The sequence below is a fragment of the Phaseolus vulgaris genome, chromosome 3, assembly GCF_051622355.1.
Source record: "Phaseolus vulgaris cultivar YP4 chromosome 3, ASM5162235v1, whole genome shotgun sequence".
Lineage (NCBI taxonomy): Eukaryota > Viridiplantae > Streptophyta > Magnoliopsida > Fabales > Fabaceae > Phaseolus > Phaseolus vulgaris.
Genome location: NC_143500.1, coordinates 12,617,371 through 12,643,857, shown reverse-complemented (window position 1 = coordinate 12,643,857; position 26,487 = coordinate 12,617,371). Strand labels below are relative to the sequence as shown.

General features: G+C 31.0%; 2 protein-coding genes across 2 annotated transcripts; one reads left to right on the top strand and one right to left on the bottom strand.

Moving 5' to 3' along the window:
- Positions 1-2,307: 2,307 nt before the first annotated feature.
- On the bottom strand, positions 2,308-4,562 carry LOC137806618 (mitochondrial outer membrane protein porin of 36 kDa). The gene is made up of 6 exons (XM_068606830.2): positions 4,317-4,562; positions 4,127-4,194; positions 3,670-3,780; positions 3,276-3,362; positions 2,923-3,131; positions 2,308-2,816 (listed from the first exon to the last, which is right to left on the bottom strand). The coding sequence occupies exons 1-6, from the start codon at positions 4,363-4,365 to the stop codon at positions 2,510-2,512; spliced, it is 831 nt and encodes a 276-aa protein (XP_068462931.1). The 5' UTR covers positions 4,366-4,562; the 3' UTR covers positions 2,308-2,509.
- Positions 4,563-13,026: 8,464 nt separating this feature from the next.
- On the top strand, positions 13,027-25,881 carry LOC137806612 (alpha-amylase 3, chloroplastic). The gene is made up of 13 exons (XM_068606824.2): positions 13,027-13,572; positions 14,004-14,134; positions 14,291-14,345; positions 14,429-14,551; positions 14,703-14,823; positions 15,434-15,789; positions 16,645-17,336; positions 17,627-17,816; positions 18,975-19,081; positions 23,072-23,321; positions 23,978-24,100; positions 24,379-24,546; positions 25,339-25,881. Exons 1-13 carry the CDS (start codon positions 13,273-13,275, stop codon positions 25,495-25,497), a joined length of 2,775 nt encoding a protein of 924 aa, XP_068462925.1. The 5' UTR covers positions 13,027-13,272; the 3' UTR covers positions 25,498-25,881.
- The last annotated feature ends 606 nt before the right edge of the window (positions 25,882-26,487 follow it).

Genomic DNA, 26,487 nt, shown 5'->3' with positions numbered 1-26,487 from the left:
GAAATGTTAGTGGAGATGAACATACAGAATGAAGATTTGTTGGATAAATGTTACGACTTCTTGTGTGGTCATCCTAATGCGGTAAAACAACTCTTTAGCCTGCCTCTTGAGCGAAGAATGAGAAAGCTGGTCAAGATAATGACTACAAATCCCTAAACTACGTAAAAATTTGGTTGTATTTTATTATGCATATGTGTTTTTCTTTTCGAATTTGTAATCTTATTTATGACACGAATTCCTAAACAAATTAAGAACTTCCATGACTATTTTGAATGAAACATATTTCATTGTATCATTCATATGATTTTTTGAATCATTATTATTATGCACAAAATTTATCAATGAATTTTGCTTTAATAAACTAAAATGCTGCATTAATACACATTAATATTTATTTCTTAAAAAAAGTCCTTTATCGAATTATACATCCAATACATTATCATAAATAATTTGTTCCATATTAAAAATAATCTTTTAATTACATACAACTATAATTGAAAAATAAATAATTCACAATTACAACTTTGTTCTCAATAATGTTTATCAATCATAAATATGATCCAAAAAATGTATATAATTTATAATTTTTCGAAGTTAGCTCGAACACGATATCGAAAATAATGTTTCAATTGCCAAAAAATAATTTTAATTTAAAAAAAATATAATTCACAAATAATCAATCAAAATAATTTTTTTTATCAATTTTTAAATATAAGGGCAAATGTGTAAAGTTACATTTTTATCAAATAAAAAAAATATAATTTCAATCACATCTATCATATCACTCACAAACTTTTATAAACTTTCCCTGCACTTTCCCCTCTCTTTACCTTAATCCAAATACTTGAACTTTCTTTACACTTTCTCTTCAAATCATCTCAAATTCACTCTCTCATTTACACTCCATAATCCAAAGAAAGCCTAAGAGTAAAGAATTATCTATTTAAAGTATTATATTATTCGATCTTGAAGACTACCATTAACAAAGGATACATCGAAGAGCATATGGAATTCTTTAAAGCAGAAATATCAAGGTGCAATCGGGTAAAGCGCTGCAAGAATCCCATTCTCCACAAGTCCCAATACTCTTTTGCACTCAAAAAGTTTTCCATGAGCATGACCGTGTCAATCAAGTTTTGAAATTGTTGGCTGCACAAATGAATTCTGTCATTATGCTTTTGATGACTACAGTAAAGAAAAAACTGCAGAGCTTCTAATTTGAATCAGGCCACATAGAAAACTGCAGCTTCTATCCCCTCTACCTATAAAGGCAATTTCTTCGTGCACCATGTCAAAATGCACCCTATCGGTTTTACAAAATTCCAAAACTATCCTATTCAAGATTTGAAAATCCAAAATAATAAATATTAAAAAATAAAAATATATATTCTGGACAAAAAAAATCTGGAACACAAAATTAAAAATGTATTTTGGATAAAAATTTCCGGAATTCAAAAATGTGTTCCAGATATCAAAATCCAATATATTTCTAAATAAAAGGCACATGAGTGATTTTTATTTACACCTGATTGAATGCATGTATGTTGTAATTGATATGGTGCAGGGATAAATTACCACCTATAAAACTGAAAAATCTCTCAGAATTTAGCAACGAAAATCGAATTTCAGTGACCGAATGAATTCCCACCTGATATAGGAAAGAGTGGTATACAAGGGGGAACTAAAATAAAAGGCACATGAGTCCTTTGGGTGGGGGTGGGGGGAACGCGGATCTGTACTACTGCAGGAAAAAATTCGTAAACTTTTGTAATATGCCTTTTTCACTTTTAAAATATTTCGTAACAGTGATCTTAAAAAATCTTAAAAGAACAAAAAGTTTCAAATATTTATTATCTCTTATAAAAATAAAAAACTTAATATTTTTACAACTTGAACTCTCTTACGTTAAGGTTATTTCACTTTAGCATTCTCAGGTAGTACTTCAATATTAAAATTGTATACACACCATGTATCAGGTTCAACTACTTCATAATCAAAACAGTAATTAAACAATATTAATAATATATAAATGGAAATTATATTATAATAACTTAAAAATATTAAAAGCTATAAAAATGCGAAGCCATCACTCCACTCCACCAGATGAACGGCACTACTTTGCCAGTTTTTAGTAACCATTTCCTTGTGCGCTTTCACACCCCTTAAAAGGTTGGAGAAAATCAAACTTATAACAAGATTAAAACTGAAAACTCAATATTACCAAACACGTACCAGCCAAAAAATCAGACCTTTGATGTACACACCCCAAATCTTTTTGAAATTAATCACCTTCCATGCTCAAAAAAATTACGCAAAGGTGTCCCTAAATCAATAAAATTTGGGTGGATCTATTAAGTACAACTTGAAGTTTTGTTTGTGCTTATTGATTGTACACCCACCAATATATCAAGAGATTGATATAGCTCCAAAATGAAGGACCAAAGGTTCATTGGGAAAGCGAAACCCTACAATAACTTATTATCTCCACAACAAGAAGCGAAGCCTATACCTAAGGTTTCAAGGCGACAGCGAGACCAACCTTTGCACTCTTTCCGATGGCCCCAGTATCCACCTCCCCCACAAGAGAGAAACGAGTTCTTGGATTCCAGTCATGCTGAATCAGAGCACTAGCCAAACCATAATTGTTCACCCGAGCTTTCAAGTGCGTTAAAGGGTCCAGAGCATGCTGTGTACCAATGGTGAGTGAATTCTCATTGCTAGAAAAGTTATGTGAAAGCTCCGCGCCAACGGCAGTGTTAGTCAACGGGCTTACAATGTGATAATATGAGGCATTAAGGGTATCACCTTTATCATTTCTACATTAAGAAAAAGGAATAGAAAAATCATGAGATCAATTCAAGAATGAATAACAATATATAGATAACCCTCTTTAAAATTGGTGGCCTTGGGATAACTACTTACAGAGTTAGAGATGCAATGAGGTCAGCATGAGTAATATTCAGCCCAGCATTGTATTTGGTAAAGTTGCCGGAGGCAGTATCAAATGAAAGATCTGTCCCCACAGCTACCAAATTATTTCCAACCACACCAGAGAAGTTAACAATAGGATTTGCTGTCAATCCAATGCTGGTGCTGATTCCAGCATACTCGTGCAGGTACTGGAGTTCCACCTATTAAACCATGGATAATTCAGCAAATGGCTTATTCAGGAAAACAGGAAATATTTCTATTACATAGATTAAGTGAATATAAGAAAACATAAAACCTATAATGCAGTAATAATTTACAAGATAGGGCATAGGAAAATATTTTACCTTGCCAGATTTCTGATCAGGAAAAATAAAGCTAAAAATTGCCTTGAGTCCAGGTGCGGGTTCGTCCACCGTAATGGTTGTACGTAGCTGAAAAGTATTCAGTCAGATGAGAAATGTATCATGTGTCTTTAACTATCTACTCATCAGATTTTGTTGCACGAGACTCTGAGTGTACAATAGTCAATTCAATTATAAAGTCATCAACACAAATTACTCAACCAACAAATCTGCAAATCAGTAATATAATAAGTAAAGTGATTAACCAGTTATAAATCAAAAGGTCTAAAATATTGTCCATCTACAATTAAAGAACCCTTTTATTACATCCGACAGGTCTAAGAGAAATGGCTAGGAATGTCATTTAAATCTATCTCACCAATAAATTTCAACTTACACTTGAGTTAGTGTCCACTTTGATATCAGATGTGATGTTCTTGTTCTTCAGCTTAGTGCTGATATCGGCCAAATATAACTCACCCTTCCTGACTCCAGTTGAAGTAATTTCCTGAATATATAAAGCCAGCGAAATCATCAGTGCAACGAGACCTAAGCTATTACAACAAACTATTAAATCCAGAATTCAAGCTCAAAAAATAATCTCAAACAAAACCGCTTCCACTAGTTTCTGGAATCATTTTCAAATTATTGTCTGTTGTTGCAAAATAATCAAACAGAACAATCAGCAAAACTTCGAACTAACATTGTAAGTGCGACGGCAGACACGGTTCCAATGAAATGTACGAAAAGCAATGAAACTTAAAAAGTGTAACCAATTTATGAAAACAAAACCAGTACATTTTCCATCAAGTTTAAACAATAAAATTACTACAAAGACAAATAAACAAAATTACCACTCCAGTAGAAGTCTGAGTGGTGATGGTGAACTTGTGGTCATTCTGATAATCCTTGAACAGAAGATCTGAGTAGCAATCATCGGCACAAGTGAGATATTCACGCAGATTAGTGCATAAAGATTGGAAAAAAGTGAGAGAAATGAAAACCGAATTCAATGAATGATGCGAAAGGGAAAAAAACGGTTACCTCGAGTTCTCTTGCCGATGTCAGTGTAGAGACCTGGACCTTTCACCATGATTCTTGTGAGAAAACTGAAAGAGAGAAGAAGAGGGAAAAATGTGGGAAGTGTTGGAAGATGAAGAAAAGGAAACCCTAATATTGGGGAGGGAGAGAATGAAGGGGAGCCGTTGGATGGGAAGATGGAACGGTGAGCGTTAATTTAGAAGAAGAGGAAGAGTTGCCTCGAGAATCGGGACAAAATTTGAGCTAGCTGGGAGCATATTCGTGATTCTTTTTCTTTCTTTTTTTTCTGGTTGTCATTTCGCGAGTTGTTCAGCTTGTACTACGTGTAAACTGCATACACAATCATGCATTTTTCTTTCTACCAATTTCTTTTTAAAAATAAAATACAAAATTTTATTACATAAATATTTGATTATTTACCAATTTTATTACATAAATATTTGATTATTTATCAATTTTATTAATGATTAGGATTATCAGAACATGCTTTTATCAGATTAAATAAAATCTATTTTGGTTTAATTATTATTCTCTAGTTGACAATTTAAGATTCAATTTCAAATTATTTAGTAATTTCCTCTTGAATATAAATAAAAGTGTCCCAAAATCTCTTTAGATAACTTAAGCTCAAAATTAAATTAGTTGGCTCGTGATTAAAACTTGATAATGAACTCCTACACCTTCCTATTATAAATAATTCTATATATTATTTATGACCCACTCATCATCTCTAATTCACTTTTAAAATGATTTTCTTTTATTTACCACCTAATGAATGAATTGAAATAAATGTAATCTCTAAAAAAGCATAGAGCATATTAGGGTAAGTGGATTCAACTCATTTTTAAATTAAAATAATATTTCAATAAAAACAAATTAAGAAATAGAAAAATAAAATATGAATACAGTTTTTAAATTTCATTTTCAAAATACAATTTATTCATTTGTAAATATTTCTTTTATTCAAATTTACTAATTTTGTGACTACATTAAAAAAATTAGTTCTAAAATGTAAAAACTATTTTTTTTCTGGAGCCAAATTACAAATTATTGTATCATGTCTATAAGTTTAGATGTTGAATGGTATATACATTTTGCTATAAACGTACAATATTTGCGTAATATTTGTTTTTTAATTATAAATATAACTTACATAAATAGTAAAAAAACATAAATCTACAAATTTAATAATTATTAATATTCATAATTATAGTAGGATTTAATTTTAAGATAACTAATTTTCACCATGCTTAATCTATTTTTAGAACAAATATTTTATAAAAAATCTTTGATTTCAATTAATATCATTCTAGATTATTTATTTATTTATTTATTTGAATATATATGTTGAAAATGTATATTTTTTTATGAAATTTTAAATATGTATACATCACTACAAGAAAAAATATTTATAACAGGAGTTATATTTAGCGGTTTTGGCGGTTTTAACTCATGTTAAGTGCGTTACTCACAGTTTGTTTTTTCTTAAAAGATCTAGTGTCATTGACGGATTTTCGACAATTTTGAGTAACTCCTAGAAGATGAATTATTTTTCGACGATTTTGTAAACACTCATTACCTCTAGGGGTTTTGTAAAACCCTCTTACTTGGAGGGTTTTGTAAACTCTTGTTACTTCAAAGGGTTCTTTATACCTATGTTACTTCCACGTGTTTTATAAACCCTCGTTGCATCAATTAAATACATTTCAAATTACACAATCCAAATGTATGTCAACTTTGAAAAGTAACTTGTCTGATTTTTTTTATAATTTGTTTGAAACAATATTTATTTTAATTTAGACATATATAGTTTGGACAAAAGGTGGTCTCTCAAGTCGATGGTAAATAAAGACCTATAACATAAATTTGTAGGAGAGATTGTGTCGTTGATATTGGTGGTGTTGATGTAATGGATGTACATGAAGAATGACTTGATCATTAAGAATGAATTCTTGGTGGAGTGGATAAATCCCTCCTAGTGAGCTACATTAATCATATTACCGAGAGGAATATGGGACGGTGAGCTAAAAAACAAAAAGTTAGTTAATTGTCATGTTGATTATGTGGTAAGAAAATATTTTCTTTGTATTAATTAATGTCTGCAATTTTTTGTACATTTGTGGAAAATTAAAGTTGATCTCACATGGTCATAAGTTAAACAAATTTTGGATTGTAGTCTTTGGTGTTTAATTATGGGTTATTGTAGGTCGACAACATCAATTATGTGACGATTGACAAAGAGTTATTCTTTGTCTTCATCAAGAGGTGGCACAGATTAGACAACCAATTTTACCTTTTTATTTGTGAGATTACCCCATCATCCTTGATCAAGGATGGTCATGGATTGGATTTTGAAAAATTCAATCCAAATCCAAATATTTGCATCAAATTTTAAATTAAAATCCATATTTTTTATATAAGTAATTTAAATTTTAATAAATTTAAAATCATATTTAAAAAAAAAATCCAAATATATATTTTATAAAAAAAATTAACATACTATTAATATAATAATATCTAAAAAAATAATATTATATAAGTATTAAAAAATTTATAATTTAATAAAACTAAGACAGAATTACAGTAAAAGTAAAACGCATGGTTTCAAAAGTAGAACACATTCTAAACACAAATATAAGATAATAATTTATATAAGTATTATTTTTTTATAAAAAGTGATGAACAAAGGTAATGATTTATTATTTTTTTTTAAGAAAGGTATAGCCAAAAAAATTAGGGTAAGTAGTTGAGAATGGAGACAATAATGGAAGATGAAGAATTCAACTACAGATAAGTAAAACTTTTGTCTTTAATTCTAATGGCCACGAAACTGGAGTTGTAGAGGAAAACGGGGGAATGAGAAGAAGAAGGGACATAATCATAGCCATAGATCATGGTCCCAATCGAAAACACGCTTTCAATGAGTTTTTCTTCACTTTTCTTAGTGTACTAATATTATCCATTGTGATTAAAAACTAAATGGAATTTAGATTGGAAATTTGGATTTTTTAATTTTTAAAATATGTATAAACAAAATGGAAGTCTGATATGGAAAAGTTATAAAATATATGTATCAAACTAAAAACTAGATTTAAATAGATGGGTTTTTAACGTACCAAAGCAGTGTAAAAATGTACACAATTTGGCACAATTAGATTTTCTGCCCATCCTTGATGATGTGCTCATTTTGTTAATTTTGGGAAACTTCTATACGCAAATCAAGTTGGACATTACAAAAACTACAATAGTGTTGGTTGAGTTGCTAAGTGCAAAAGTAAGTGATGCCTCAACAAAAACGAGTTTATGTCATGGTGCACATGTCAAACTAAGTTGACTCCATGAGGTTTTCTTAGGAATCTTGTGACACTGTGGATGAGATTCTCATGTAAGGGCATATATGTTGTATTTTGTAGGATGTACAATATTTTTTTATGAAAAGTGTGACATTAGTTAGTATGTCATACTTGGACCTTTCTAGTGATTTGTTAATGTGTGAAAAATATTACTAAGGAGTTATTGCACTAATTATGTGTAGCTTGTACGCGACAACTTTTTTTAAACTAAGTAGTTGGTTGGTTATGTCATTTTTTACAAATAAATAAATTAATGGTTTGTGAAAGTTACATTTTTTATATTATTTTTAAATTGTAAAAGACTTGGATATATAAGCATCTCCCAAACATTGGTCATAGGGATTTGAATCCCAATCATAAAAGGACCATTCTCAGGCCAAACGATGTCTAATTGATGCCATGTTTGCATTGTTTGGCATTATGTGATGCAACTTGATGGCTTGACCTATACTAGGGTCAATTGGACACCTTTATGAAGAACACTATCGCACTAAATCGTTTGAATGGATATCAATGTTCTCTAAGTACACTTGACTGGGTACTTGTAGACATTTGCATTTGTTAAAGCATATCTTGTAGCAATATGGGTACGAACAAACCATTCATCGACCTTTGACTGTGTTGGAAGGTGGATGCATGACAGTATAGATGACATATGCTTGTACTTTACAAACCACCCATGTATGAGTCTAATAGAGGCTGATTATGCATTTGCTTGTGTGGAGGAATGCATCGGGTGGTATTGATTTGTATCATACACATACATACTTCATATGGTTGAGGAAGATCGACATAACCCTGGTACCACATCATTATCATTAGTTATTCAACAATTCTTTTACAAAAATAACAAATTTTCAGTTACTCAACAATTTTTTTAAAAAATGACAAATTTTGATAACGTGTTATAAGTTTTTATTAATTTATAATTATAACTGGATAGTGAGTGTAACATTAATTAAGTTGTATTTTGTAGGAATGTGTGACAATTTAATTATTTATTTTCTTCTTATATTATACTATATATATTATATATATATTATTATATATATATATATATAATTGCATGTTGAATGTTTGGAATTGAAATGGGATACAACATAAGTTTATTATTTTAATTTATCCAAGTTTATAAGTCAGGAATTGATATACAACCCAATTTTAATGTTGTTGACAACTTGTTGTCTCTTTTAGAGTCAAATATAAAAAAAATATCAACATTTCATATTGGAACAACTAAGTGAAGAGTCACATCCCATTTTTGAAATCCACATATATAAAAATGGTAGATATAAGATTGAGTTTCAAATATTATATAACTTCACAAGTCATCAATGGAAAGAAAAAACAAATGTGATGAATGTAGACAGCATGGTCACTTTAGGATTTTTAGGAGAAAAAAAATATTTTTTATGTTTTTAGGTTTTATTATGCCCTTGTTGTCTACGTAAAATTAGTTTTCTTAATTCATAAAATATGTGATTTATATATGTAGTTTGATTTGAATGGTTAATTATAAAACTGTAACTCAATACTAAAATGAATTTAATTATTTGTTAAGATAATAAAGAAAGACAGAAAGAAAAAACTATAGAGAAAGAGGAGGGGAAATTGTTTTATATGCTTATTCATTATTTAACCTTCCATTTTTTCTATTTGCGTTTATTTTTTTTATAGCTATTATATGTGTTAATTATAAGGAGTGATAATTGTACACTTTGAACTTTTTTTTATGGTTTAGTGTCTTTTATTTATTTATTTATAACCTTCATTAATAAGAAAATAAAGAGATTTTTTATGGGGCACATATTCTAAAAAGTTGTTATTCTTCGTAGTGAACTATTGTTATTAATCTGAGCTGCTAAATTAAAATTAAAAAAAAACTAGATTAAGATTAATTCTTTATACTTTAAGGGAATGAATCTCTTTTCTTTATTTATATATATATATATATATATATATATATATATTGCTAAAATTACAAACTGAATATAAAATTTGATGAATGAATATATTTAAAAAAATATTTTGGTATAAAATGTTGATAGTAAGAACAAACATTTATGTATGAATAATTTTTTATATACTAGGCCCTTTTATATCTTTAATCAAAATTCAATTTGGATTATTTCTAAAATAGGAAATCACATCTAATTTTTTATTTGAATTCTATTTATATCATGATAAATTAAAAAAAAATATTAGTCTATATTTTCTTTAAAAAGTATATAAAAGATCATCCTCTACTAAAAGTATGACTTAATATAATTCTAAATCATTATTAACAATACATGTAATTATTGTATTCAACATTTAAAAAAAATTAAGTTAAAGTTGTTCATATTTAATCTAAAATCAACCTTTGCTAAAGAATAAATCGAATGGACTTATAATTCTACATACTAAAAATAAAATATTATAAATTTTTAATTATAAAACTTAAATAAAAATTTTGGTAATTAAAATGATTTCGTTAGCCATGTAATTTCTAGACGTTGGCCTCACATAAAGTCATTTCTGGTGGACAAAACTAATATATTTTTGTTTCATTTGTTCTCTCTTTCCTCAAAACTTTCAACAATACACCATTGAAAGGAAAGGCTATTTTGTTATAGTTATCTCATAAATTTGTTTTTGTGTCAGATGATAAACACCAGCATCAAAAGGGATAATGTTTTTAGTCAAACAAGCAATTATTATCAGCTTTACTTGAAACAATTGATCTAATAAATGGTTACTTTACGTACATGCATTGAAACAATAATTGTGGTATCTTATTTTTAAGATTATTTAAACGCAAATAACACTAGATTACTAGCACAAATGCTCACGACGGTTTAACTTTTTCTTAATAAATATATTTTTCGTTCATCTATATAAAAAAAAAAAACAGATACATTGTAATATTTTCGGGTATGCAGAACATTCTTTTTTTCACAACTCTATAAGAAAGTCTTGGAAGTGCTTCGGACAAATCACAACTCTATAAGAAAGTCTTGGAAGTGCTATCGGACAAATCCGCAACTCCCATTCCTTGCAAATAAGTTGATCCAAAGAGTACTATAATCTCCTCGGACACTCCTCTTAAATGGCGTCTCAGTGTTTGATACGACACTCGTATGATATTTATAAAGTGTTCAATTCAAAAAGTATTTGTTAGATTTTTGACAATTCTAACACAATTTTTTTTAAAAAAAATACATTAATTTTCTAAAAATTCAAACTTTATTGTATAAATTGTTATTATAATTATAAAAATAAGAAACAAATCCTTGTGAACCAATCATGAAAAACATCTTGCTCTTCCAAAAAATAGTCTAGAACATACTTGTGCACATAAATCTTTATTGTCAATTTATATAATTCATAATTATATAATATATAGATTTGTGTCCCCTGTCTTATATTTTATAAATTTTACGTAATTCCGTGTCTGTGTCGTATCAGTGTCCGTATCAGTGTCTGTGCTACATAGATTTTGTCCCACTTTTTACACTGAAAAATAAACACCTATAAGCAAACAATCACTAATGTCTTCATTTGTCTCACTAGTATCTTTACCCTAAGCTTAAAATTGGGTCGTCACTTTGTGCCCCTTCTGAAAAAAGGGCATTTACTTTGCAAACAAGATGCTTAGAAAGGAGCATTTGAACTTTCTATTTCATTCCATTCCATTCTAAACACTTTATCATCTTGATTTTGGATCTTCAATAATATATCCATATAGAGATCGTGACAAATAACAGTTCTCACTCTTGTTTTGTTCATTTCCATACACGAAAAAGGTTTCTTAATTTTGCCCAAAGCAACGAAGTCAACAGGAGTATGTTTCTACACGAATAGAAGCAGAGCAAGTGTATATGGTAATGATGCTTAAAAACAAACCCTTTTATAATTTTTATTTACAATTATTTTTTTAAAACTTAAAAATTAGTTGATTCATATATTTATTACAACTTTTCAATTTGATTACATATTATTAATTTTTTTAAAATAGGTTTCTGAAATTTCAATATACACTGTTTAAACCATATATACGTGTCAAGTGGTGAGGCATGTGGCAATGAAGCTAAGCTTAAAGGTGAAGGATAAAATGCGGTGCTTATTAAAGGGAGAATCTTCAACAAATAAAAAATTACATGAAAGTTTGATGCTAGTACTTGAATATGAAAACTTGAATTGGTGTTAAAAAGTGTAAGTTTAAAAGGTAAAGTAAAAACCAAAACCTTGTTTAGATAGAGAGTGAAAGGTGATGATGGAAAAATTGAAAACTAAAGACAAAAAGTGTTTCAATTATAAAGCAAACAACTTCCATGTGTAGTGCTCTTAAATGATAGTAGAGAAATGACAAATTGTTGAGAAAAATTGATCCATAGGAACCTAATTGAGTTTTTAGGTTTTTAAATCAAGTAATTTTATAGATTAATTATTAAAATAAATAAAATTTAAAAGAATTATTGAAATGAGTAAGTTATTCTAATTTAATATGATTTTAGTATATTTGAACTGACTTTAATATAATTATTAGATTCTATATTATTTTGACATGATTTTTATATTAATTAAGATTTGATATATAATTTATTTATTTTATTAATTTTTTAAATTTTATCCATTTTAATAATTAGTCTTTAAAATTATCACACTTTCTTAAAAAACCTGAGTTTTTAATTTGAGAAAAAATAATACTAGCAATCAAAAAGGTACATTTAGAAAATGGATACTCTAACATTCTTAATTTTAACAAGATAAAATAATTTTGACTCGCTCTGACTATATAAAGAATACAAAGAATTATGTTGATTTTTTAAAAGATAAAGTATTCAATTAAGAAAAATAAACATTATTCTTAAGCTGGTCAATTTTATAAAAAAACTAAGAAAAGTAAAACTAAACATACAATTTAGTTTCTTTTATATAATATATATTCACTTTGATAATTATGTCTCTTAATATATAAAATAGTGTCACTTAATCACAAATAATTGCTAATATAACTTTTAAGATATTTGTTTTTAAAAATTAAGAAAAAAATAAACTTATCATACATAACATTTATGTGAAAGCGGAAAACTAGTTTATATTTAATGCATAACTTTTTTCAGATATTTTTTCGAAAATTAATATTGTTTGTTGAGAAAATAATTCATGAACTAAAACGATAAAATAAACTTATATTTTTTCTAATCACGAATTATTATTTACAATAAGTTTATGATTTTTTACAATAATTATTTAAATATGATTAACTATGTATGTAACAATTCTTCTTTGAATTAGAAAGAAAACACTGTAAATAAGAAAAAGCATTAAAAGTAATTCTAACGAATTAAAATAATAAGTGAGGTGTTTGGTTATGTAGTTGTTTCCTTTGCTGAGAAAAGAAGAAAAGAAATCGATCTCATCCATCCCAAGAGGGAAAATTATTGAAAGAACACGTGAGATAGTTTGTAATAATAATTCTTAAATTCTAAAAAACATTTCTGTCCACACCTCCTAGTTGGTGCAATCCAACAAACACAGACAAACTTGCTTAATTCATTCATCACTTGTCTGCAACCTCTTCTTCTTCATTACCATTTCCTTGCAAAAGGAACCACCCTACCATGAGCATCTACACCACCCTTTCCTTCGACCCTCTCTTTAGCTTCAATCACTGCGTCAACAGAGAAAGAGAACCCTCCATTCACAGTTCCAGGCCAAAGCTGTTCTCTCTCACTTCTTCCTCCACCCTCACCCTCTTCAACTCCAACAACAACTGTACCTATAACTATGCCTCTTGCAAACCCCACAGGTTCCACACTCCAAAGTTTGAGTCTTTTGCCACAAACACTGATACCCTTGAGTCTCTTCAGTCTTCTGATGTCTTGTTCGACCGGAGTTTCCCCATCAACCGAACTGAACTGGTCTCTCTTTTGTCTTCTCACTTTTTTTTAGAGTGGTGTTTGGTTTGTAGAGAGAGTTTGTGGAATACCCAGAAGAGAAATTGTGAATTTTTTCTGAGGAAATAGTGGAGTAGTTGAAGGGTGTTAGAGTTTTGTTTGGTACCATTTTTGTTCCAAGTGGAAAAGTTTGGATCAGCTTGTTGATATGTTAATTTTTTTGTGATCGTCACGAATTCTTTTGTTTTCCCTTGTTTTCTGAGCAATCAAACAGAATGGTAATACTGTTAAAGTATCAAATAGTTTCATACTTGTCTATGCAAGGAAGAAAAGAGAATCACCAGTACTTAAAACATAAAAGGCCTTTTCCTTTTTCATTTGTCATTTAATAGACGTAGTGTGGTGTTTGGCATTGATGGGATTTTTATGTTGGTTGATTGTAACGGAATCTGCAGGTGGAGGGAAAGATCTTTGTAAGATTGGATCATGGCAAAGATTTGGGAAATTGGGAGCTTACAGTGGCTTGCAATCTAACAGGGAAATGGATTCTTCATTGGGGAGTTTCCCGTGTGGATGATGTTGGAAGGTACGGCATGCCAAATAAGGTGTTTGAATTAGCTTTCATTTTTATTTTGAGATATGGGGTGATTGTGCTTTGTATTTTGCATCATGGTAAGAGCTAAATCTTAATGCTAATGATTCGATGAAGATATATGATTATGGTTTAAGCTTAATTCTGCAGTGAATGGGATCAACCTCCTCGGGATATGATACCACCTGGATCTATTCCTATTAAGGTAGACCATGGCTTCATGTCCTCTCATATGGTCCTTGTTTATTATTGCCATGCAGAAGTTTGAGTGTATAGTGAAAATTTCAGGACTATGCAATAGAAACACCTATGCAGAAATCATTGTCGTCTGCTGAAGGAGATGCTTTACATGAAGTCAAGATCGATCTTAAACCCAACAATGATATTTCAGCAATTAATTTTGTTCTCAAGGTTTGTATTTTTTACAGCTAACAGTTGGAGATGTTAGATCATAATGTTGAATACGTGGTTGACATAAAGAACCTTTTTATAAAACTACCCTACTCTCTTTCAGTACTTATTCTCTCTTTACTATTTTGGTGCTCTTGTTGATGCATTGCAGGATGAGGAAACTGGTGCATGGTATCAATACAAAGGAAGAGATTTCAAGGTTCCTCTGGTTAATTACCTTAAGGAGGATGCTAATATAATTGGACCTAAAAAGGGTTTTAGTTTGTGGCCAGGTATTTTGAAATAATATATATTGTGATATTTTATGCTTAAGTTTATTCTATTTTGTCTCATCTGAAATTGGTACTAGTTCATGGCTTTTGAAGTGTCAAATAATCATAATTCTATGATACATTATTGCCAGTAGTTCCAACTGGTTCCTGTTTGTGTGATGTGTCAAATAATCATAATTCTATGATACCTTGAACTTCTAGAAATGAGGAAATTTTTCTGAAGGTGATTATATATATATGATGAACAATAGAGAGAAAAACCATTAACAATATTGCAACAAAGAAAATAGAAAATGTTTGCCATTTGGTATGTTTTTCAATTTTGTATTCCACAATAATGTAGTGGAAAATAAGAATATTTTATTGTCTGAAGAGTGAAACTTGGATATATTCTAATGTCATCTTGTATTTAATATTTGTGCTGACAAAATTGGCATTAATGAGGCAGTTATCTACTTAATGTTGAAATGATCATAATTTGATCTTATAATGTGATGGGGATCCCCTTTCTTTTTTCAGTTTTTATTTTTTAATCCTTTTAGTTGTGTCTTCACACAATTATTTTGGGTAGCTTAAACTGAGACACATTTCATGATTTTTACTTTCCTAGGGGCCTTGGGGCAGATATCTAACATTCTGCTCAAGTCAGATGCAACACATGACAAAGTTCAAGATGGCAACACTGGATCCAGAAATACAAAAGTGGAAAATAGTCAACTAGAAGGTTTCTATGTAGAGCTGCCTATTACCAAGGAAATTAGTGTCAATAACTCTATCAGTGTCTCCATTAGGAAGTGTTCTGAAACAGCTAAGAATAATTTATATTTAGAAACAGATATACCTGGAGATATTCTCCTTCATTGGGGGGTTTGTAGGGATGATTTGAGGTGGTGGGAAATTCCACCTACTCCTCATCCACCAGAAACAATAGCATTTAAGGACAGAGCTTTGAGAACTAAATTACAGGTAGAGTTCTTCTGACTATTTGTCTTTTATTTTTTTAATGTTTTAGTACTTTTTTGGTTTATGAAATATATTTTTGAATACTATTGCTCCAATGGTAATGCTATTGTATTTTTTGGCATATTCAAGGAAGATGTTTCTGTATGTAAATAATTTGATAGGATTTTAAACCTGATTTTCCCATCATTTTAAAAAAAATTAGTAAATAAATCTCATAATGTAATTGTTGGGTCTTTCGAAGGGAAACACCGAGGAGATCCAACATTAGTGAGCTGTAAGGCAACCCATATAAGAGACCTAATATCACCTCCTACCCAAAACCTTAAGACAATGGATTTATGAATTTTTTTCATTATATGTTATTCAACTCTCTCATTTCTACTCAACGTGAGATTCAAACTCACATTTGGATTTCTAACCGTTCTTATTAGATCAACAAAATTAAGACCGTATGCCGTGTCACAAGGATTAATCTTGTGTTATTGTCCTAGTTATGTTGGATGTTTTCATAAGTCAAAACCATGTTCTATTTTTTTAAGTTGTCTTAACTTATAAGTAACTGTTTTAACTATTTAATCCACTTAATCTTTAAAGTTTTATGTCTAAATAATTTATGCAACCCAGTGCATTTTATCCTCTACCCCATTCTTGTATTTTACTGAAGTTCTTCTAAATACCGATGCAAGTTTATGTGATAATCCTTCTATTCTAAAGTTTTATTTTAGTTATTCCCTTTCCCCAATGTTTTCTTCTTTCTCTTGGAAAACTTAGAAATTTGGTTTGTCAGTCAGAACGTGGTACTGTAGCTCCATGCCATTGTGTTTTATGATGTATTTACTTGTCCATCTTCTTCTGCAGTCAAGAGACAATGGAGTGGGAAGTTCAGTACAACTCTCTTTGGGAGAAGAACTTTCTGGATTTCTTTTTGTTTTGAAGCTAAATGATGGTGCTTGGATAAATGATATGGGAGATGACTTTTATATCCCTCTCCCAAGATCTAGTAGCTTAATTATTGACAACAGGGAGAACCAATTTGAAGGTGTACAGAGGGAAGTAACTGAAGTCACTGAAGAGGCAGGTGAAGAGGAATCGATATCTGCATTTACCGATGAAATAATCAGTGAAATAAGGCATTTGGTGACAGATATTTCCTCTGAGAAGAATCGAAAGACAAAATCCAAAGAAGCACAAGAAACCATTCTTCAAGAAATTGAAAAGCTAGCTGCTGAGGCCTACAGTATCTTTAGAAATTCAGTTCCAACTTTCTCAGAGGAAACTATTACGGAATCTGAGACTGCTGTTGAATCCAAGACAGTAATATTTCCTGAATTGCCACCACAAGTATCCTCCGGAACAGGCACTGGGTATGAAATACTATGCCAAGGGTTTAATTGGGAATCTCATAAATCTGGAAGATGGTACATGGAGCTTAAAGAGAAAGCTGCAGAACTGGCATCATTTGGCGTTACTGTGATATGGTTACCACCACCGACAGAGTCTGTTTCTCCTGAAGGATATATGCCAAAGGATTTATATAATTTAAATTCGAGGTACTTGATTAAAATTCTTTTAAAGGGCTAATCGTTTCATAGTTTTAGACGCCTGTTACCTTTAAATATTTATGCTGAGAGCCCGCTCTTATGCGTGTTGTTTACCCTCAAAAGGATATGCAATATGCTGTACCTTCGAATATTATACTTACTGATTGACTCAAGTAGAAGGCAACATTCTATGTTCTGATTTATGCATTGCATGACAAGAAAAAAGAATGTAAAATAATTGTGATATCCGTGAAAAGGAACTTTGACATGAACTGTTATGTTTTTATTTAATATTTCAGATATGGAACTGTTGATCAACTGAAGGATGTGGTGAAAAGTTTTCATGAAGTTGGAATCAAAGTGCTTGGAGATGTTGTTTTAAATCACCGCTGTGCTCACTATAAGAATCAGAATGGTATTTGGAACTTATTTGGAGGTCGTCTCGACTGGGATGATCGTGCAATTGTAGCAGATGATCCACATTTTCAGGTTTATGAGGGTTTTGGATGTTTACTTTCTTTTCTTTACTCTTTACTCAGTATTGGTAATCATCCTATAGGAACTGGATAGATCTTATCTATTTTCGACATTTTTCTATATTCTCAGCAACATAGCTAGTTTCTTTTGTGGGTCGCAGAAAAATGTCTTTCAGTCATACTTTTTTCCATTAGTCAAAGTTCTATCCTAGGATTGAGAAAAATTAATAATTGATATCAAAACTCGTAACGTTCTTTCAGGAAAGATGTATTGCGTGCTTTATTTACCATTTCTCAGGAAGTGCTGTACATTTGAAACTTATTGATTGAAGTGTAATAGTTTTTTATTTTTCTTTTTCTAATTATATAAGCATATCATTGTATGGTTCATTCCAAATTACTGTGATTATCTTATATTGATTTGTGGTTGTTTGCATATTTCATTAATTGATAACAAAATAACTTTATGTTCACAAGACTACGCTAGAATAATTATCAATCATTTGTAGAGTGGATAATCTTGCAAAAATGAATGGTTTATATTATTTACATTGATGAAATTGCTTCAACATTAACATCGATTGATTTTGTGGGAGGAGACACTTTGTTAATAGTTTATATCATATTTGTGTTCTTACAAATATGAAACTCCAGTAATTCTAGATTGTTATTAGTTTTGATGTTTCTATCTGCAGCCCCTAGAATTGTTTTTTATGTAAAGTCATAAAGTTGGTACTTCTGGTGTATTGAAAGTTCTCACTTTGCAAGAAATCATGAAATGGATTATCATAATTTAGCAACCTTGATTTTGGAGAATTGTTTTCTGGTGTGATGGTATTACTTTCTTTTTCTCTACCCCATCTTTTGAACAGGAGCATTCAGGATTTTTTTGTACCTTGAGAATTGGTTGTTTTTTAAGAATTAATAGATAAGTTTAATGACTAAATTATATGAATCAAAGGTTCATGTACATCATGTGAAGCTAATCTTCATGCATGCCACATTTTTTAGTTGGAAACCCGCCGAATATGCCAAGTATTTCATGATAAACAAGATTGGACAACAATGAAGTATTTGGAAGTTCCTTTTGTTGTCAGTATGTAGGACAATGATGCAGTTATCTTTCTGGGCGAATCTGATATGCATAATATATAATCTTTTTGCCATGCAGGGGAGGGGCAATAAGAGTAGCGGAGACAATTTTCATGCTGCTCCAAACATTGATCACTCGCAGGAATTTGTGAGAAAGGATCTCAAAGAATGGTTATTGTGGTTGAGGTTTGCATTCTAGATCCTAATTTTCAATTCCTTTTGCATGTAGTGTCCACAGAATGTTTAATCAGGTGAGAATATAGCCAGCCAGTTTTGTTTCTTAATGCATTATTAGTTAAATTTCTGAAATAGTTATGCTTGAGATCTAACTGTCTTCTAGAATGGTTATAATCTTTCCTCTTGGAAGCTGTTTTTAGACTCCAGAATGTGTCTTAACCAATTACACAATGATCTAGTTTCATTTATGAATTCATGTGTGCTTGACTTAAGTTGTCTTATCACCAACACACTTTTATGGTGTATTAGTTTATCTCAGACATTCAACAATGAATGACTCCCGTCCTTATTTTGTATTCAAGCTGTAGCGTCAAGTTTTTTTTTTGTATCTTAATTTCTTGACTTTACCCTTTGACATTTCCTCACAGACTCAATAATTTCATGGACTAAATACATTTCTCCTTCTTCCTAAAGAACCTCACAGAAAAGTATTAAGAGTTATCATTTTCTAAAGTTAGCAAAGTCTATTTACAAAAAATTCCCAAAAGATGAATTATTTCTTTCAACGAAAGATATATTCGCCTTTTCAAAACAACTTGCTATCTATTATGTATGCATGTGTATGAATCTTATATGTTGGACATTATTAGTTATGTCGATGTGTGTCCCAGTAGTGCACTATTTTTGCATTCTGTGAATGTCAGACACAATTGTGATGAAATAGCAGCCATATCTGAGGATATCCTGCTATTCCTTACTGGTCAAACCCCCAATTTTACTCCTCTAACACCATTTCCCGCCATGCCCATTCATTTTCTGGCTAAGCTGAACTTCAAAAATTAAAGTAGCAGGGCCTTCATTAGCTGCTGCTACCTAACTATAACATGTACCATTCAAGACATTTTTGTTTTTGTGGAGTGATTTTCCATAATTCATAGTTCTTGACATTCCACTCTATTTTTGTCAAACCCCTATTGGTTTTCCCCTATCATATCCTATTTTTCTTTTAACTTTCCAATGCTCTCATTTATCTGATTGTTAATTATAGCTTATAAAACGCCCCATTTAATATAGCTATACTATATATATATATATGTATGTATATATATGTATGTGTATATATATGTATGTGTATATATATGTATGTGTATATATATGTATGTGTATATATATGTATGTGTATATATATGTATGTATATATATATGTATGTATATATATATATGTATGTATATATATATATATATGTATGTATGTATATCTTAATGAATGTACGTATGTAGTTAAGATATCTATCCAATAATATATCTATATATAATATACAAACCATTGAAACTCGGTTCCCAAAACTACAGACACACACAACCATACAACATGATATATGTTACACAACACATACATATATTAGTCACATCAATCATACTAGAGAACCCCATAATAAGGCCAATAATACAAGAATCCTCAATTATATCTCAATGATTAGAGTAATTTGTCACACTCGATTCCTTTCAGAAGACTAGTATTATGCATATTCCACCATAGACTAACATCTATTCCATCAGAAGCATCTTGGAAATCCATCCTCAACTTCCTATGTCAAGGTGGTTTGTTGAATATACTTCGTAATATCCTGATGCACAAACTTCCTTTAATTCTCACCACGATACCATCTTAGGTACTCTCATCACACACCCATAAAATGGCCACAACACACCCATAAAGGGTCCTAACACAATCATAAAGGGCCTTCATATGAACACATTACAATATACAATACCAAGTATATCATACACTTGCATATATATATATATATGTATGTATGTATGTGCATGCATCTTGTCACCATCAACCTCATATATATATACGCACCTCATATATATACGCAAAACACACTTGTATAGATCAACATGACAATATTTCATCACTAGAGGCACATTGCTTGAGTGAGCTCATCTCATTTGTGCGACCTTGCTTCCTTATACAAAGGAAGACTTCTCTTGAGTGATACCAGCTCTAGAGGAGAGAGAACTAAAACAATCTCTCTTGCTTGAGCCGTCTCCCTTCACCTTAGCGGTCGTCTCCATAAGAGAGTTGTAAAATCCAATTAGTTTTAGAAACATCAAGCACACCACCTTCTCAATGCTTGATCAATATTATGTAGTTGCGTGATCTCACATATTCCAGAACCCCATACACCGATTGAGCAACCTCTCATTGCTAGAGAGTCACTTGTTCCAAAAGAGAGAATTGCTTCAACGTCTCCTTCGCTCAAGCCTCAAGCCATAACTTGAGCAATATGCTCTGCCGGTTGAGCATACATGTTGGTTCTTGGGAGACATTGAGTAGTGCATACAATGATGACTTATCGCTTAGGCATTGCTTGAGCGATATCAACCTAGAAATATAAATATCACCAACACTGTATTCAAAATTTCTATTACAACATTTATACCAACTAAGTTTCAATTAAGGTTTATATTATCTGCTTTTTTTATACTCATAGTTTGAAATTCTTAAAATTATACGCATGCTTATAATATCACATTTTAACTTACATCCCATTTTAATCACTATAAAATCCACATATCTATATCATATTGCATAGATGCCATAATTAACTCCCTTTACCTGGAGGGAACATGCTTACTAGCAAAACCTCCTCTTATGACTGCTGAAACCCGATTGTACTTCCATAAACTTAAATCCTACATTGACAATATTCCCTTAATCAGACCACCACTATAAGCTTTCCTTTCCAAACCCCAAGAAAAGAAGAGAATGGGTTGAACCAATTATGGAAAATAATAACTTATGAGGATCAATATTATGATTGGTCTATCTTTATCCACCAGCTGCCACCTCCTCAGTGATATAATTTGTTTATAAAACAGATCATTTCAAATTTCAAAATTCTATAGACTTTAGAGAGAATGGAGTATTAGAGAGGTAGAATTTCTAATGAAATAAAGGATGGATATTTTTAACTTATTTATAGACTTTTATTCTGTATCTATTTTAAAATTTATCTCTAAAGAAAACTTGGATCTTACAATACAGCTCAAGTTATCATGGAAGTATGTTACGCCTTTTTGATTATTAATAATGAATATTATGAAAAGATTTTTAATTTTGGATATTTTTCACACCATTTATATGTGTATACCATAGATTATGGATTATTTATCTAGTATCTATAATCTTCAATGTAATGGCCATCTTGCCAACCATGAAAGCAGTTTTCAGGTAGGTCTCTATGTACCACAACTTAGGTTGGGATTGATAACCAGCCTTTTATCTTGCGGTCCGCGAAACTCAGTTGATTCTTTCCTTTCTTCCTACATTCATAATTATTTACTTTTTTCTTCTTCTTGTAAACTATTAGAACATCTAGAAATTATCTCATAATATTGTTCTATTTAAAGAGCATTTAAAGTATAATAGATGATCTCTTAGAGTGATTTGAGGGTTTTTGACGAAACTGGGGTAATTGTTGCCCCTTATTACCAAAATTGGGTTGCTTTTTAAAGTTGGGAAAGTTGTGCCAACGTGGCACGACTTCTGTCTAATCACTTTGAACTAAAGTTGTGTCACATTGACAACGAAATCGTGCCACGTTGACACTACTTTCCCAATTTTAAAAAGCGATCCCATTTTGGTAATAAAGGGCAAAATTTGCCCCACTTTTGTCAAAATCCCGTGATTTGAGTATTTCATGATTTGATATCTATTTTAAGTGGACATAGGAGTCTAGTATATGAATATAAATAAGGGTAAGTAATTTGTGTTTTTTATCCGTATAGAAAATGTTAGAGAATATGATTCATTGTACCTTTTATTTCTTCACTCTCTACCTTAATTCCTATTCTCTATAATTTCAACAAATACTGTGTTTCGGCAATGCTTTGTTAATAACTTGTTTTCCTCCCCCCTCCCCTTTCTTTCTTTGCTTTGAAGTATTACAAGAATTGTAGTTTTTTTTTCTAATACTGTTTACTTTTCAGGGAAGAAATTGGGTATGATGGGTGGCGCCTCGACTTTGTCAGAGGATTTTGGGGTGGTTATGTAAAGGACTACCTGGAAGCAACTGAACCATACTTTGCTGTTGGAGAGTATTGGGATTCTCTTAGTTATACATATGGTGAAATGGATCATAATCAAGATGCCCATAGGCAGAGGATCGTGGACTGGATCAATGCTACTGGTGGTACTGCTGGTGCATTTGATGTTACAACCAAAGGGATTCTTCACTCCGTAAGCACTCAAGTTGATTGTTCCAACTTTCAGCTACAATAATTTTAATTATTTCATGCATAAGATTTTCTGGATCTACCGGACACAGCTCTTGGAGGAGTTGAAAATTTTACTAAGTCATTTATCTGTTTTGAAATATTACGAATTTCATTCTCTTGTTGAAATTTGTTTTGCAATTTTTGTGTCTGAAGGCAGTAAACTATTATGTTTCTTTAGCTTCTTTTTTGTTTTAAATTATTGTACTGTAACAGTGATAATGCTTCTAGTGAACGAATCTCATTGTAAAAAAGCTGCTTGCTGCCATAGGTGAGATTTAATAGATGTTCATATGGGAGATAATTATATTGTGACTTGACTATATGTATTGTATTATAAATATGAATAATTAAACTTTTCATAAGGCTCTCTTGCTAATAACTAAGCACAACATAAGATATCTTCATTTTGGAAATATATGTGACTGTTCTTCTGATGCCAACAACTTTGCTTTGGGCTCTTAATTTGTTTTTGAAGTTTGAACCGAGACTCATCTCTTGTAAGGATGCTTCAAAAGATGATCAGAAAAGTGCATGCTGTCAACTTCTTTACCATCTCAGCAGGGCCTATGTATATTATTTAATTTTGGTGATATTTTGTTTAAATTCTTCTCCATATAGGCTTTGGAAAGATGTGAATACTGGCGCCTGTCAGATCAGAAAGGAAAGCCCCCTGGTGTTCTTGGGTGGTGGCCATCTCGTGCTGTTACTTTTATAGAAAATCATGATACTGGTTCTACCCAGGTTCGAACTTCCCCTTTCAAAAGTATTCTGGTATTGTTAAAGATTTTTTCAAGGTTAATTTTTGATAGAAATAATTCATTATCATTGACTGCACCTATTATTATGAATTACTCCACTAGTAAGATTGGACGTTTTCAAATTAAGGCATTTCCCTCTGAATCTCCTCAAAGACACACTACACACTATCATAAAGTTTCTTTCATATTTTGGTTGTACTTATTTGTTATACTAAAAATATAAACTATCTTAAATTTTCTTTCATATTTTCTTTTGTGAAGGGTCATTGGAGATTTCCCAGTGGAAAAGAAATGCAAGGATATGCTTACACTCTTACTCACCCAGGAACTCCATCAGTGTTCTTTGACCATCTTTTTTCTCACTATAAAACTGAAATATCGACACTTCTCTCTATCAGGAAGCGGAACAAGATCCAATGCAGGAGTACAGTGAGTATCAGAACATTCTCTTATAGACTGCATACAATTGTTTAAGTGGATATTTTCTGGGGTGAATGACGAGGAGCTTTTTCCTTGAAATAACTAAGTCATAGAAACTGAAAATCTATCATTGCATTATGTACTGACAGCCACTGCACTGAAATTAACAGATACCAGAAACTGAGGCAAAGTAATGCTTAATTCTTTCAACCGGAAAAGGAAAATATAGAATGACAATAATAGCTATGGTGTTAGCTGTTTCAAAACCTTAATTTCCAAATAACTCTCCAGCACTTTCCTCTCTTTACCTTCTTTAATTCCTTGCTTTGCTCCTAACTTTTCCCTCGTGGTTGCCACTTTAGCTGGTTTATTGCAGCCCAAATCCTCATTGCACACCTCTTTCTCACAGTATCCTCACTATCTGAAGTTTCTATTCCCTGTTAAGCGTGCTTCTACTACATCACTTCCGAATTTACACTACAATGATGGAGTTCTATCAGAAAACATGTTTTGGTTATGAACTTATGCTAACAGAGTTAACTAATTACTCATAGTAATATGGATGACAATTGCAATAATGTTGGACAAGTAAATGAAGATCTCTGCTTGCAATGCATCTGAGCTTTCTTCGTGACAATGTCTTTACTACTGAGAGTTAAAACTTGAAAAGCATCACATACATCCTTACATATTATTATTAATATCTTAATAAAAAGTCTGAAGATGTTATTTAGATAACGTAGAAACATTGACATTATTAGGACACTAACCTTTGCAGCTTTGATAATTGTTTTGTTTAAGGTTAAAATTTGCAAGGCAGAAAGGGATGTTTATGCAGCTGTGATAGATGAAAAAGTTGCTATGAAGATTGGACCTGGTCAATTTGAACCACCCAGTGGATCCCAAAAATGGTCCTCAGTTTTGGAGGGAAGAGACTATAAGATTTGGGAGGCATCGTAATATAACTGTTTTAATCTCTTAAGTACATGTTCCTTTGGAAAATCATCATCACGATGTTTCTTAGGAGGCAAGTATAAAGACAGAAGAATAGATGATGGTATGACAAGCCAGAATTGAAGTTAGTTTAAATGTGCCACTATTACTGAGTGTATATATATGCTGCATAGAAGCAATATTATAGAAAAGGTTGCAGAGGGTTCATTTCAGCCCAATGCTGACTCTTCTGATATCAGAAAGCCTTCATGTTATACATTACTATGTTTATGTACTGTACAATATTTAGATATTTAGTATTGACAATAATGTATACAGCTGCCATATAGTATTGACAATAATGTATACAACTGCCATATATGGTACATAATTCTTTGAATTGGTTCTGAATCAAGATGGCAATATATCAAGGGAAATTTTGAATGGGGGATTTTGGAAAAAAGGAAAGGGAGTGTTTATATAAATACATAAGTTGATCATTGTTCTTACTAATGATGACCGATCTCCGAAGGATTGTCAAGCTTTACAAATCAATCTGAGTAAGCAAAATATTTTTTAATGCTTAAGTCAGGAAGAGTATAATGATATATGAGTAGTAATTGAATATCAAAATGAGGGTGAGAAATACTAACTGTGGTTGTATTTATAGATTTGTTTCAGTTACAAAGAGTTGTTTCGAGCTTTGTGATCACGTTATAACATAATTAGAGTGGTTACCAATGAGAAATATGATTAACTATAGGTGGTTAATATCCATGGATATTAATTGTTCTGTCTATTTAAGGATGCACAATACATAAGTCTCCTAAGCTCGACAAATAGACTTTGAAGAGATCGGACTTGAACATAGCCAACCTTTGCAACCATACATAACTCGATGGTCTGAGCTTGTCTAAAGTCATGGTTTGAACTTAATATAATTAAGTTATAATAAATATTACGATCATTGTCATTAACTGATAATTAATAAATATCATAAATATGTAATAAAATAAC

Bases quoted from the DNA above. Each gene is read 5' to 3' on its own strand.
- LOC137806618 (XM_068606830.2), bottom strand. From the start codon at position 4,365: ATGGTGAAAGGTCCAGGTCTCTACACTGACATCGGCAAGAGAACTCGA. The intron at 3,363-3,669 runs GTAAGTTGAAAT...AATACTTTTCAG, and splicing joins AAGTGGACACTAACTCAAGT to CTACGTACAACCATTACGGT. The intron at 3,132-3,275 runs GTAAAATATTTT...ATGGTTTAATAG, and splicing joins CTGATCAGAAATCTGGCAAG to GTGGAACTCCAGTACCTGCA.
- LOC137806612 (XM_068606824.2), top strand. From the start codon at position 13,273: ATGAGCATCTACACCACCCTTTCCTTCGACCCTCTCTTTAGCTTCAAT. The intron at 14,346-14,428 runs GTAGACCATGGC...TGAAAATTTCAG, and splicing joins CTGGATCTATTCCTATTAAG to GACTATGCAATAGAAACACC. The intron at 14,824-15,433 runs GTATTTTGAAAT...TTACTTTCCTAG, and splicing joins GGGTTTTAGTTTGTGGCCAG to GGGCCTTGGGGCAGATATCT.